This window comes from Hakea prostrata, chromosome 7 (assembly GCF_041222555.1).
Source record: "Hakea prostrata isolate BN-2017 chromosome 7, UWA_Hpros_2, whole genome shotgun sequence".
NCBI classification, from domain to species: domain Eukaryota; kingdom Viridiplantae; phylum Streptophyta; class Magnoliopsida; order Proteales; family Proteaceae; genus Hakea; species Hakea prostrata.
The window spans coordinates 1,152,037-1,167,604 of record NC_142606.1 but is presented as its reverse complement, the minus strand read 5'-3'; the positions used below and the strand labels follow the sequence as shown (position 1 = coordinate 1,167,604).

Below are 15,568 nucleotides of genomic sequence, written 5' to 3'. Positions count from 1 at the left end.
TCACTTCAGTAAAATTAAAAGATGATGTTTAGAAGCTCACAATGAGCCAAGCCCCAGTACTGAATAATGGAGTTATACTCCACCTCAAGTCCATGTATCTCTTGATACCATGGAATGGATTTGATCTTCCTGACGGCCGCCTCGTCTTCTTTGGATAAGGGAAGGCCTCGGTTATTCTCGGAAGAAGAAGTACACCGCCTCCAGGCGGTCGGGAAGTTAAGATCCGATGGAGGCGCTCGACAGAAAAAGTATTGTTCGCGCCATCTTTTGTGGTTAGAAGGGCAAGTTCCTTTGGCAAGGATGTTGCCCCTCCAATCAAGTTCAGCCTTATTGCGTTTGGACAGAAAAACCCATCCAGGAGGATGGAAGAAAGAAAGAACATGAAAATGTACAAAGAGAGAAAGAGATGGCATAATGCCAAGTTCAAAACACAAACCCAAGAAGCCGACGATGAGACGCCAGCTATTAGGAAGGAGCATTCCGGGACAAATGTCCCAATGATTCAGAACTGCGGAGAACAAAGGATTAAAAAAGGGAAAGCGAACCCCGCTTTCCAGTGCATCTATGTACAGAGAAAATTCACCTGAAAGGGTTGAATCAACCCTCTCATCAGGATGGGGAGCCCTAACCTGATAAGAGGAAGGAAAATCAAAATCTTGGATGGTTGAAAGAAGGGTTTCCTCCTTGTAAATGGAGGGAACAGAGCCAGGTCCACCACCGGACCTAGAAGTTTGAGGCTGCCTAGAAGACTCGGCAGTCTTGGAAGATCCAGACTCGAGGAGGACAGAAGGAGTTTCGGTTTTTCTCTCTAAACCTTTTTGAGAAACTTCAGCAAACTCGCACCAGAGGACAGTTAGGGTTTTGTTATCACTATCCGACTGTTCGGAAGGAAGAGAAGCAAAAGCTTCATTACCACTACTATTACTAACACTGGGTACCAGAGAAGCCCTATTATCCGCCATTACTTGTTTCAGTAAACTACAAAAAGAAAAAGACCAAGAAACTTACCGATTCAAGAGAGGCAAAAGCTTGAGAGCAAGAAGGCGCGAAGCAGACAACAAAGGTTCAAATTCCGGACAGGAAGAATGAAACCTACGAAGACAACGAACCGCTTTTAAAACACCCGCACGAGTGTTCGGGAATCTAAACGATCGAGATTGATTCAAAATCGACGATCGAGATTAGAAGACGTTTTGAAAGTTTGAACTCACGAATCCGAAACAGGCGTTCGGAAACCGTCGCTTGGATTACGTGAGCCACGACAGATCGACTGCAAGGAGACACGTGGCCTTACCCTCACAACGCTCGAGGAAAAGTGACCACCGCATTAAATGTGATATGACATTTAATGGAACACGCAGAGACTATCGCCTGACGAAGAACCCAGTTAAAAACCAAGCACTCGGGATCGACCGAACGCTTGGTCTGGGGGGCTCGTGATATGGAGAAATTATGATCAGACCGAGTTCATACCTGGTTCGACCCTCGACCCCGGTCGAGACAGAGGGAACCGACTCGCTCCCGAGCGAACCGGATCCAGAAGATGGCTTGCTGAGGAAGAAAACTTATTCAGCTACAAGCACGCCCCAATTCAACTGATGAATTAGGTTAATTACCCTAATGATGGCAGATGCAAATTGACGGCTGCAGCAAATCATTATCGAAGGGATAATCATCGCATAACCGAAAGGTTATCTCAGGAATCCTCTACTAATCCAAACTAGTAGAAGTCTATTGCTCAACGGATCTAACTGTTAAGATCCAACGACTACCCGAAGAAGGCTCAAGTGCATCCAACGAAGGAGATTCGAAGGTACACTCTATATAAACCTCATTGCCATACGAGGTGAGGGACACAATCTGAGACTCAGATTCAGATACATACTGATAGACGTAAACTATCAGCGGCTTACGATCTAGATCACCTTTCCCAGTTCTTTATTCCTTAGCTTTGTGCTTCTAGCAGAGCCGTTTGTGATTAAGTTCATTGATAAGCATGCATTTACCATTATTTATTTGATTTAATTCCCCATACTTATTTAATTAAAGAGATCTAATTGAGTATTTTTGTGTATTTTTCAGGAATAAGGAGATTTTGGATATTAGAGATAATATGGAGTAAAGTTGGCAAAAATATTAGATATTGGTGGATTTTAAATCATGGCATTCAATCTTGCTGCTCAAGAAATCATGAATGAGATCTTAGCCAAATTGGAAATAGGTGGAGGTCTAAGGAACAAAATTGGTAATAAATCTGAAATTCGGGTAAACAGACCTAGCTTCAGTATTTTGGGCATATCTCTCTCGTATGAGCTTGGATTTCGATGATTCAAGATGCTATGGAATGATATTGAAAATATCTACAACTTTCCAGTTTTAAGTTTTTCCAAATTCCGAAAGAATAAAGGTCGAATCTATGGGTAAAGAGAAGGGATTCATTGTGTGCGGGAGACATAAAAGAGAAGCCAACCACAGAAAAGAAGACTGCGAATGCGGCTCTCATCTCTCTCATTGCTGAAGAAGAAGACCACATCTCTCTCTCTCTCTCCCTATGTTTCATCTTTATTTTTCTTATGAATTTTGTGATAATGAGTACCTAGTTCCTTTTCTTTGGGATGTAGATGAACCATGCTTATTTCATTAATTTGATTGTTCTATCTCTTCTAGTTGATTGTGTTTGAGTTTGGCCAAAGATGTTCTATAGCTCAGCGAACTAAGCGTGCCAAGCTTCCGCGAAGAACGATAGTCTTGCGAAGATAGGGCATATCTAGGAAGACCATCCCTAATTTACTTTGAAGTGTAGAGTTATATCGATTAGGGAAAAGCATTGGGGATTCGAAATCCCAAAGATCTTCACATATTCACAGTTAACGTTTTACATTAGTTAATAGATTTAGTTTAAATTTAGTTTTGTTAAATTCAATCTTAGTAACTTAGCATTTTAGTTCCCCATAGTTCGACCCCGTACTTTCTGCTTGCTAGATTAGTATAGGATTTTATTTTTGATTGGTTAGAGACACGATCATTCATCAACTGACTTAGCCTTGCAGATGTTGATTGATGTCACTGACGCTTTCGTTTTGCAGGTCATCAAGAGGAGATCTAAGGGCTGAGCAGATTTTGGACGCATCACCAACTAACACTATCATAAAGATCTCAACTTGTCAATTTGGGTCATCATTGATAATCTTCTGTCATAAACTTTATCCAACCCACTAAATACCCGACCACAAAAACTGTATTTTTATTTTAGTATTATTATGAGAAAAATATGTAACATATCGGATTCCTTTTCTTTTATTGGAACTTTATGTGTTCTGCCTAGTCAGGGGGCCAACTTCTGGACTTTTATCTGAATCTTCCTGGGCAGGACCTGAAGTGGGCTCAGTATGTTCGCGAGAGGCTTGAAAAGGGCATTAGTGCGAAGCAAAGGGATAGAGACTAGAGCGTACGTTGCATAGTCTTATAGGCCCTAGTGCACAGAGCAATAGGTTTCTACTTCACTCGAGAAGAAGAAAGGTATGCAGTTGCACTCAGAGCGCTACTTTATCCAACCCACTAAATAGTAAATACCCAACCACAAAAACTGTATTTTTTTCATTAATATATAGCCTTTATGGATTACCAGCCAGCAACCCTCAGAAAGGTTTTTCAGCCACTACCAAAAATGGAAAGACCCATTTTGGATCAACCTCTGAATCCCATCTGATTTATTTGGATATCTTTACTCCTTCCATTACTTCTTCTCAAGCAAGGAACAAATTTCGATTGAAACTGAAGTTTTGACCCAGTGAAAATGCGAGATTTCCAGGTTTCGACCGAAATTGACTGTTTTTTTTAAATTTCGACCCTAGGTTTTGGACGGAAATTTAACAGGTCCATTTCCATGTGAGAAATGGACCATCCATTTCCTTGCAGATGTTGATTGATGTGACTGATAAATGGATTTCACCCATCTGATGTGATGCTGGGACACATGGCACACATCTGCAAGGAAATGGATGGTCCATTTCTGACAACCTGATATTGGTCCGTTTTGGGCCTTATATGACCTCCATTTCACCCATCTGATGTGATGCTGGGACACATCTACAAGGAAATGGATGGTTGTCAGAAATGGACCTGATATTGGTCCGTTTTGGACCTTATAAATGAATTTGACCCATCTGATGTGATGCTGGGACACATGGCACACATCTGCAAAGAAATGGATGGTCCATGTCCTTGTCAAAAATGGACCTGATATTGGTCTGTTTTGGACCTTATATGACCTCCATTTCATCTAATTTCTTACCTCCTACCTAGTTAAACCATAATAAACACAATCGAACTACTATTTTGCCAAAAAACCACTGAAAATTTATCATCTAATATACTAATAAATGATTGGTTCCGATAAGTACAAATTGTATTGCATACAGGCATAGAATCATCAACATACATAAATTGTTTGATAGAAATGTTACATATACAACAAGTCAACAAAATAAAACAACCAACTAAATCAAGTGATGGTGTCTCACATATATTAAGTTGAAACCATATATTGTCCATAGTAATCACTTGCTTTGAAAAGAGAAAGGAACATTTATTAACCTTCAGCAGCAAGCATCATTGTAGCTAAATGGAATTCTTCCTAACTAGAAGCTCCGAATGTCCAATAGATTGTCAAAATTCATAATTTAAAAAATAGTTATTAAAATAAATAAATAAATAAAAGGCAGCAAATAATAAAAAAATAAGTTTAACACACAATCATAGATCATAGTCCTAGACTAAACACATATTAATTTCAACGCAATACACGACCATTCAAGGCATGAACAAAACAAAAATAAATAAAAAAGGGGAAGTTTGAAACTGTTCGGTATGGCTCATGCTTCACATTCTATTGCTGCCGAGTTTCCTTCCGTAACTATTGTGGCTTAAGAGGTTTTTGGAGGCAAAAGTTAAAGGCGAAGTGCTGTTTGAAGGCAAAGGTGTCATGGAAATTAGGTAAAAATGGGATAGAAATTAATAAAAACCGAGGAAAAACAAGCTAGAGTGTCGAAACTTGCGAAATTTAGGTCGAAACCCATGAAATAGTCGAAATCTGCGATATTTTGCTCAAAACGAACCTCTTCGATGAAATATTTGAAGTTTGAAAAAATGCAGGCATTTGGGTCGAAATTTTCAACCATTTCAATCAAAATTTAGTCCATGTTCTCAAGAACCTTTTTTAAATAAATTATTGAAAGAATATGGTGGTACAGCCATCACAGGTAAAGGCCAGCATTACCCCCCCCCCAAAAAAAAATAATCAGATACATCCTAGGAAGATGAAACTTTCATGGAAGAGAAGCAAATGAAACTCTTTCATAAAAATTCTCATAGAATTAAGTATGAAGTTTTCATTCTGTACATGCCAGATCATGAACTAAATCCATAAAACAATCACAAGAACAGATTTTTCACAGCTTTGAAGCAGATAGAAGGCATCTTCTACAAGAATTCCTCACAGAAGACATTACCGGTGAGAAATACAGGCTGATTCACAGGCAACCAACTACAGGCGGATTCTTCACTAAATTTTGTTTGCAGTTTTAATGAAATATAGTAGTTTATGAAGTTCAGCATATGACATTCTTCCTCAAAAGCACATTATTCAATGTGCAAATTAAATAAATTACAAATAATATTAGTCACAGGATTTCTTCTTTCAGACTCTCCTTATTACCATTACCCTTTTTGGGGGGCATTCTGATTTTCTTTTCTCTCAATACTTTCTTCTTCTTTTTTTGGGCGGGGGTTGGGGTGTAGGGGTGTTAGGGGTTGGGGGTTCCAGTAAATTCATGGATTCAACTGAAGCTCACCAGAACTAACCCAATCTTTTAAAAAAATAAAAAAAAGAGTTTTGACACATCAAGATCTTTTTAAGCAGGAAGGTGTATGCTGTTTTATCAGACCATGAAAGTGGGTCGACAAAAAAAATTACATTACTCCAGTAAGAGTTAAAATTTTGTTTTTTTAACAGCAAATTACAAATAACCTGCATGTGTTCATTGACAGAGAATAACTCTCCTACCACAGAAAATGCAGCAAATGATAAAATTAAGTTACCAATGACATTTAATACAAGATGGTAACACTGATCACCAGTTCATCTAGAGATACTGGAGAAAAAAAATTAAGTTAACATGTGATAGATAGCAAAAGAGAATAATTAACTCACATACTACAGTTATTTTGTAACTCCTGAGCAGAAAGATTGGATGATCCATTTTGGGTAGAAGCCTGATATTTTTGAGCCGCTGCCCCAAGTTGACTAACCTGCACATGAAACCATCACAGTCACGCTGATACTGAAAAGCCTATTACACACTGACAACAGTTGCCACCAACTTCCAACAGAATCTTATAAGATATCAACAACATCCAGCAAAAAGCAAACTCAGATACACTGACATGAAAAATATGGGGAGAAAAGCAAAACACACCGGCTATGCTATCAAAATTTACTGTCCTCAATAAAGGAACTAAAGAATAACTTTAGCTTCCAAAATACATACGAAAAATTATATGCAAAATGAGGGGAACTTATGTGAACATTCATTAGCTCACTTTGACCTCAGTCCACAGAAATAAGCAAGGATTTAGCTAGGGAAACAAGTGGAAGCTGTACAACATACCACACTGTTGAAATGATAAGGCCATACTAGATGCAAGGCATAAGCCATGCATGTCATTTCTCACCGCTTCTCCTAAGGTTAGGATCTGCCACTAGCTCCTTAGCTCCTTGAATATAGAATAAGCCACTCCTCTATACTAAAGCATCAAAAGGCCTCTATTGAACATGACCATGTCACCCCAAACGTTTCTTGTAGCTTATTATGTATAAAAGCCACTTGAAAACTTCCTCTCTCATATGACAACTCCTTACTTTATCCTTCCTAATTTTGCAACATATCCACCACAAAAATCCAGTTTTTCTGTTACATTCAGTTTATCTATACTTCTCAGTTGGCAACATTCTGCAGCGGAAATTATACCCAGATGTATGACTCTCCCACAAAATTTCCTTTTAAAAGCAATATGTCCATCACATAAAACTCTAGATGCAACTCTCCACTTCAACCACCCTATTTTAGTTTTTTGTGAAACAACTTTCACTACACACCTTTATTTATGATTGAGACATGATACCTAAAATAATCACTGCATGAAATCTCCCTGTTTGTCAAGTTTTACCATACAACTTGCAGCCCATATTCTGGAAAGGCAAACAAGGCTTGACAATGCCTCTCAGGCATTTTTACAAACACCTGAGATGCAACCTAGTACATGCACTCCAAATCAATGAGTAAGATGCACAAAACACCAAAATTACAATTACACATCGCCCATCAAAGCATACTACTTTTTCCCAAACCAACCGAACTCTAAATCCGAGTTTCAGGAATTTTAAGTTCGACAAAGATGAAACTGAACCAGGTAAGTCTCAACCAACTTCAAATCCTTGGTTTACAAAAACCCTCTTCAATCTAGATAAATGAATCTATTAATGTAATGTTTAGAAACACTAACAAAGATGATTACAAGGATATCAAGCTAGGTTCACTGATTCAAAATCTAGAAAGAAAACCCTCTTTGAGACCTCAAATCATCCAAAAATCTGAAAAAAAGGGTTGAGACTTGAGAAAAGATGGAAGAAAAATTAACAACTCCTCTAGAATCAGATTAGGTAACTAAACTCCCCAATCCTCCTTCCTCTTTTCCCTTCTCTTCTCACATTTTCCCCTTTCTCTTCTAATCATGCTTTTCGTTTTGCTTTTGTTTTGTTCTTTTTTTAAAACTAAAAAGCTGACTGTTTAAATGGTCTCAGCCATAAGTACTGACCCCCCCCCCCCAAAAAAAAAAAAAAAAAAAAAAAAAAAAAAAAAAGAAAAGAAAAGGGATGAAAGAAGAAAGAAAATAGAGAATGCATGGTTGAAGGTAAGGAAGGGAGTTAAGGACTTGGACCGCAACCCTTTTCTCCTTTCATATGATTAGGAGTTGTTTCCCATAAGATAGCCACGACTTTGAGTAATTCTTAATATTTTTTTATTTTTTTTTAAAAAGGAAGGTCATGAGGCTGAAATAGTAAGACCGGGCTTATAAACCCAGCTGAAACTAATGCGCGTAAAGCTTTTAGCGAAGGCAACTAAATCAATTTTATAAATAAAAGATATATTTTGAAAGACGTGAACACTAATAAAAGAAAGGCGCGGGCTCTAATTTAATTTGGGCAAAAGAGATGTGCCGGGAACAAGAAGAGTAAGTGGCATTGACTAACTCATATATGTTACAAGTGGATGGTTCCACTCAGTAAATGGGTAATATCTACTCTTTAATATGAGATCTTATTTCTTTCACTCGTGCAATTTGTGGAAGTGTGTTATATGTTGCCCTTCAAACAAAATAGAAATGTGTGGAATTGAATGATAACTGAAGTACTTGACTGAAATATTTGTATCGAAATGTTGATAATATTCTTGAACTATTAAACTAGGAATAAGAAACAATGCCTATGCTTGTTAAATTCAGAATTTGCATGTTTCTTTATTTAAACGATGGGATGGTATTGATGGTTGTATGAATTTTGCCAAGCGTTGTTCAAACAAGGCTAAGTGATAACTGAAATGAACGAGGTACAGTAATGCAAGATTGGAATTGAACGTATAAAGCAGGGGGGGAGAAAGAAAAAAAATGAAGAGAGAGAGTAAGTGGGGCCAGTAGCATATCGCTTACTTTTACCTGTTGGTTCAAAGGTCCATCGTGTGTTTCATGTCTCCTAGTTGAAGAAAGTTATCGGGCAGCATATTACTCCCCAACCACTCCCTTCTTGTTTGGGAACTGCAGCTTATCCCGGAGGATCTGATGGCTATTCGTTTCTCTCTTCAAGGGGTGCTAGAAGTGTTGCTTAAGTGGAGAGGACTGCCACAATGTGAAAATACTTGGAAGGACTATGACAAGGCAAATGGCCAATTTCCTGATTTTCACCTTGTCCACAAGGTGAAACTGTTGGAGGGAAGTGTTGATAGGCCCCTCATATTTCGTGTATTCTTCGCAAGCACAAGAAGAGGGCTACTGGATTTGGTGAGCGGAGTAAGTTAGGATCATCATTTTTTTCACAAGGGAATTTTGGGTGAGGGCTGTTGCTCTTGGGTAGCTGTAGGTATACCGTATATCTACTGCTGGGTTGGTCTGAGTTCTTGAGTTTATCAATTAATATATTTCTACACTATTTCCATTATTACAGTCTTGCTGTTTTGCTGATTCTGGGATCCTAACAGAAGGAAGTGACGTGAACCAAAAATCTCCCACTAGCCGAAACCCTGGAGTATGCCCCAAGGCCACTCAAAAGGGCCCACCTAGGGCTGCCCATACCCTTTTAGAGGGGTATTTTGGTCAGTCCAGCCCTAATTATTGGATGACTCTAATTTTCAAAATTTTATTCTTATTTTTCAGAAGAGTCTTAGTCAGTTAGCGTCCAGTTTAATCAGGGTTGAATTCTTGAGTCTATGGGATTCTTCTTTAAAGATAGGCTCTCATTAGTCTTTATTTACAAGAATAGTTCCTTTTTAGTCTTAGGGAGAATCTATTTTCAAGGAGATTCCATTTATTTTGAATGGTTGAGATTAATTGTAAGGGAATCCTAATCTACAAAAGAAACCCAATTAGGATTAGTCTTTTAGTAGGCTATAAATAGCCTATTCTTTCTTTTTATTGGTTTAGTCTGATTATTTGAATAAGAATATTGAGTTTTAGGACCATGGTTCCAACTTGAGGGGGCCACGATGGATTTACAGCAAGCTTCTTCTTCAAAGATCAGCAACATACTCTGTCTAGCATTCTTCTTCCAGTCTCCATCATCTTCGTCAAGAGTTTACAGCAGCCTACAAGTACAGCAGCTCACACCCCCTTCCGCCATCTCCCAGCCCATCGCAACCTTCCCCCACCCCTTCCCCTTCGATAGCAGCCACCGCCAGCTCCACCCTCGCCTTCCCTAACCCCTTGCCTCCCCTGTTCCTGCGCAACCCCAATTTCCCACCCACCCCCCGGCTGCCATAACCCGGCAGCAGCCTCCCCAAAGCCCCACAACACCCCAGCCCCTTCCCACACCCCATACCACCTCCCCCAGCCTCTCCCCTACCCAACCCGTACCCTAAAACACACACCCCCTCTCTTGGCCCTCTCTCTCTCTCTGTCCTTTCTTCCTCACGGCAGAACCAGAAAACAGAAAAAGAAAAGAACGAAAGAAGAAAGAAAAGAGGAGGAGCAAGGAAGAGATAGAAAAGATCAGGTTTTCTTTTCAAGATCAACCCATTAAGAATTTGTTAAGTCTCAAATTTTTCCCCCTTCAATCCCACCTAGTTTTGTTAAACCCATATTTAGATCTTCATCTTTATTTTACAATATTATCCATCCCATTTTATTTTGTTACACTTACACCCCATATTGATACCCGTACTACCAAATAAACCATCCCCTCTTAGGTTTTGTTAAAACCCAAACCTTCCCATATTTCTACATTAACCAAATTCTCTCACCCAAAATTTAACCATATTATTCATTTGATTGCTGGAAGATTCCAGGCAACCCTTAATTTTAGGGAAATCATCAAGAAACCCTAACCCTAAAATTGGGTTTTACATCAAGAAGGATATAATGAACTCCTTCAAAAAATGTCATTACAAAGATAACAAATTTGCAACCCCTTTCGGTTATTAAATATTTTCTTTTTCAGCAGGAAATGAATGATTCCAAAAATATCCGGTAGGGTTTTTTTCCCCCCTCTCTCTTGGTTTGGTTTTAGGTGGGGTGAAGAAGAATCAAAAATGTAAAAACAATAAATAATTCAAATTTACAATAGAAAGCTAACCATATAAACATAGAAATTTGACCCATTAAATTCCAAACATTTTGGAACCAAAAATGATAGATAAGTTAAATTGGAAATACATTTTCAGACAATACTTATTTAAAAAGGGAAAGATGAAAAGACCAATTTGACATCAAAAGAGCAGACCCATTCCAATGAAGTTCCAGACAAGTCAAAGGTAAGCTATTCTATTAGATAATTATTTAGTAACTATTTATCACTTCACTTATTTCATTATTTGATTGACAAGTAATATGTCAACTATCAAGAGATCATGACAAAGAACACTATCAACCATCAAGCAGTCACCGATTTAACCCTTGGAAAACAGCCAGCGTGTGAGAGCAGGGCAAACGCTGTATACATTCTGACCCTCCCCATAACCTGCAGTGGTGAGGCCTCTTTTTTGGGCAAGACAAGCCTAAAAAGGTTACAAGAGTTGATTGCACAAATCATGACAGGAACAAAACCAACACTTCCAGATAGGCAGTCAACCATTTTCTAAGTGCTTACCTGAGGTATGATCAATCTTCGAGGGATAAGCTCCTCATGACGCCGAGCACAAAATTCCCAAGAACAAATCTATTGTGGAAGTCCACATGCAAAGAAATGCCACTTAGTAATGCCACAGGAATCAAGAATTGATGATATAATACAAACTAATCACACACTGACCTTAAGATCGGGTGAGAAAACAATTCGTAGCTGACCATCGCGAACTACACGCAGTTGCTCAAATACGCTTTCTTGTATTGCTTTTGCATAGTCAAGGACTATTTGCCCTGTTGCATTCTGATATTCACGAGGCATATCAACGTAAAGAAGTTCTTCTAGAGTACCACTGTCATACTTTATTTTGCACAGCCTGGGCAATACTTCAACTGTAGTTTCTGGAAGCAAAAAGAGAAAAATATCAACTAGAATCATTAGAGTGAAAACAACTCTTCACGGTAGGAACTTAGACTGCGAACAAAGTGATGGAATCTAATTCGGGGTTCGGGGATGGCACTAATGTCACCATGAAAAAAGAAAAAGAAAAAAACTAAACAAGATGCAAGTGCAGTAAAATTCTCAAGAAAAACTAAAACATACCAAAACCCCGTCCAGGTTTGCGATTGCATATTTCACAGTGCCATACATCCTGGAAAAATTACAATTGAAACCTTAATATTGTCTACCTTCTCCGAAATAATTATAAAATATGAGATACATTTTGCCACTTCATACAAATATCCCAACGAACATTATCTACAGTATTAAATAATTCGCAAATTTGATCAAACAAATCAGATCAGTTTTCTCCTGATGCTACATTATGAAGAGAAATATAAAGCCGAACTGAGTACATATTATAATGAGGAAGGCCTAAAATCACAGCAATAAAATAACGCTCATATGTATTAGGAACAGTTTTCATTTTAGGTTGTTTAAGCAGTTCAAGGTTCCTGAAAGAATCTGGAGATCTGGAGCCAAAAAACTGCCAACAGTCTCAAATCATCAGTAGAACTAATATAAGGCAAGAATAGAAGAATGGTAGGGATAAACTACATCTCTCAGGACCAGAAAAAAAATTTTAATATAATCAGAGAAGAAATTAGAGGAGCTAGAAGATATCAGAAAAAAACAACTGAGAAACAGAGAGAGAAAAGATCACACCTGCAAATAGAATTAGGAAGGAGATCAGATCTGGAATATCAATAATACCCAAATGACACTTTAACTTATGGAGTTGTATTACTTACATAAAGACCTTCTGAAATCCTCAAATCCCTAACCACTTTCTATTACTATTCTCTTGTCCAACCCACAATCCACCTTATGAGCCTATAGTGGGCCGACTATACCATTAACCCCCTAGATAAGTGACGCAAGACCCATAGTACCCATCCAGGACCTAAAATAATGTCTTCCTAAGCCAATTGAGAAGTTTTAACTTTGACCTGAATAAATTTTCCTCAACAACTAACCTGGGGGAAAACTCCAGTTGTTTGCCGACCACTTCCATATAGAGAGACACACCACCTCTTCCTGGCATTGGGGGCAAAGTACTCACTAACAAATTTCCTCCAGAACTCGATATTGTTGTCCTGCATTCAAGATGATGTCAAGCAAAGAGAAGTCATAAAATTATCCTACAATAAGTGATAAAATATTTGCAGAAATGAGATCTTACAGCAGGCCTGTGCTGTTGGTGATACATATACTGTGTCAGCCGCCTAGCGCACATCCCGGGTTCATAGGCAGGTTTAACAGGGGATCTCACAGGCAAATTCTGCTGTTGAAACTGTTGCTGTAACTGAGAACGCTGCTGAGGAAGTGTCTTTAAGAGTTGTTGTTGTTGTTGTTGTTGTTGTTGTTGCTGCTGCTGCTGCTGCTGCTGTTGTTGCTGCAGGAAGCGTTGCTGTTGCAAAAGACTCATCTGAGCAGCGGCAGCCTGAGATGACTGCCTAGACATTTGCAGGATTTGCTGCTGCTGCTGTTGTTGCTGCTGGAGAAACAATGACTGATCTGAATGTTGTGGTTCCAGTTTAACAGACCCTAGAGTTCTCAAAGTCTGGATTTGTGAAGATTCCAATTTCACTGACCCGAGACTCCGCAAGGATTGCAACTGTTGCTGCTGTCCATTTTGATCATTTGACACCTGAGGCTCCAATTTGACTGGGCCGATGCCACCCAATCCACCCCGCATCGGCTGCAATTGCTGTTGCTGTTGAAGCTGCTGCTGCTGCTGGCTGTGAGGAACAGAGAACTGCTGGCCATGATGGAAATTTTTCTGTTCAAGTTGTTGAGATGGCTGCTGCTCGGGGGCCAGCTGGTTCCCAGATGGGTTTGAGAATTGCTGTCCCTGGCCTTGAACAGCTGAACTGATGTTCACAGTGCTAGATGGTGCAAATGAGACAGGTGAAGGGGTGAAGTTTATTCCATTACCGGCACCAGAAAGTGGATCCGATTCTGCACCAGTTTCAATGCCTCCACGTTGCATACTTCCCGAACCAGAAAGCGCAGGGTTCGACCCACCATTACCAAAGGACTGATTGAGAAGGGAAGAAACATGGGGCATGTTATTAAGCATGTTCATGCTATTATAGTGAGAACGTGGAGAGGCAAGCGAAGGGAAACCCGCTGGTGAAGGAATTCCACCACCTTGAACTCCCAGAATGCCAGAGTTTGATCGCAAGAATGAAGGGGGAACAGATTGGGCTCCACCGACAGGAGTCGGAGGCCCGGAAGGCACCATCTTCCCACTAGTACAAGCTTCAAACTATACACTAAAGTTGAGAAAGTTGACTATAACTGCATGAGTAACAAATGCCACGAGATGCAAAGGAGCAACCCAGAAAATAAACGCAGATTAATGGATCTCTCTCAACACAGCAGACCTTGAAACCACACAGTTCTCATCTGCACCAAACGAAGTGAAAAAGCTCTCTTCCAAAGATATTTTGGCTAATAATGATGAACACTGGAAGAAGAGAAGCGATAACTAGAACAAAACAATAAGCATTGATTCTAAGCGTTCTTGCGTTCCACAAGTTGCAAAGTTGAGAGATTCTAACCAGTAATGGCCCAAGTCTCTGTACAATTCACATATTAAATTCCTTGGCGTCAATTCATAAACGCATTCTCCCTTTCCGAATAGAATACAAACAAAAGAAAAACTCAGTCTTCCACCATCAAATGCAGCACCAGACGATCCCAAGCCGATTACTCTCGTCTATCGCAATCAACCAAACAATGTTACAACAGCATTCTAGAATTTGTTCACCAGCAGAGAACCCGCCAAGTAAAGGAGGAATATACATAATTAAAGGAACAAATTTGGCACCTAAGGAAACAAAAATACCATGACTTTTTCCTCAACACCCAAAGCTCGACAACAAATTCCGAACGTAAAATACTCAAACTAAAGAAAGTTTTAACACACCCAAACACGGTAAACTATCGCCCGACTTCCCATAAATGAACATGAATTGTAAAGGAAAAGGTGAAGACAAACGCAGAAAAACTCATGATGAAGGCAAAATTCAAGAAGTCGAAACTAAAATCAGACAATACATAAGCAATTTTGGATGATACCCCTAGGTTATTAAGTCCAAAGACACTCAAACGGAAGGGAAAAAAAAAAACTGAACTTTAGAGAGATGCAAACCACTTACCGGAGTTGGGGTTGCAATTGGCAGAGACAGTAAGCACTTGAAATACTTGAGTAAAATAGAACCACAAAACAAGCTCCAGATATAAATGAATGATTCTTTTATCCTCTACTTGTTCCAGTTCACTACCCTTTTACTATTATTCTTTCATTCTAAGACTCAGACCCTAGGGTTCTTCTACATATCCATCATCATACTCCTCCGTCTGTGGAGCTGCGTCTCCAATCCAGCTCTGAGAACTCCCTCCCTCTCTCTCCTCTCTCTCTCTCTCTCTCTCTCTCTCTCTCTCTCTCTTTCTCTCGCTCGCTTTTTACTTTTTCCACTTTTGTCTTCCGTTTTTTGGTGTGTGTAAGAGAGAGTCCTTGCGGACGTCAAGAATGCGTTGGATCGAATTGAAGAATTGGGTATCATTCCTTTCTTTACCGTCGTTTTCCAACGGAGTCAAATCCTCTTCTTCTCAGCTTATACACCTGCAACCCATCAGGCGATGACCCATAAATCACACATAGCGATT

General features: G+C 39.3%; 1 protein-coding gene across 1 annotated transcript in view; it reads right to left on the bottom strand.

Annotated features, from left to right (window-relative positions):
• LOC149008822 (transcriptional corepressor SEUSS-like) overlaps positions 1 to 15,568 on the bottom strand; it is a 36,335-nt gene extending 20,767 nt beyond the window's left edge. The window contains exons 1-8 of the mRNA XM_089161633.1: positions 15,058 to 15,568; positions 14,458 to 14,615; positions 13,074 to 14,302; positions 12,868 to 12,987; positions 11,993 to 12,041; positions 11,576 to 11,790; positions 11,414 to 11,482; positions 6,212 to 6,309 (exon numbers count right to left, since the gene is read on the bottom strand). Coding sequence (XP_089017759.1) covers positions 6,212 to 6,309; positions 11,414 to 11,482; positions 11,576 to 11,790; positions 11,993 to 12,041; positions 12,868 to 12,987; positions 13,074 to 14,138 — 1,616 coding nt within the window. The 5' untranslated portion in view covers positions 14,139 to 14,302; positions 14,458 to 14,615; positions 15,058 to 15,568. The remainder of the gene's footprint in view (positions 1 to 6,211; positions 6,310 to 11,413; positions 11,483 to 11,575; positions 11,791 to 11,992; positions 12,042 to 12,867; positions 12,988 to 13,073; positions 14,303 to 14,457; positions 14,616 to 15,057) is intronic.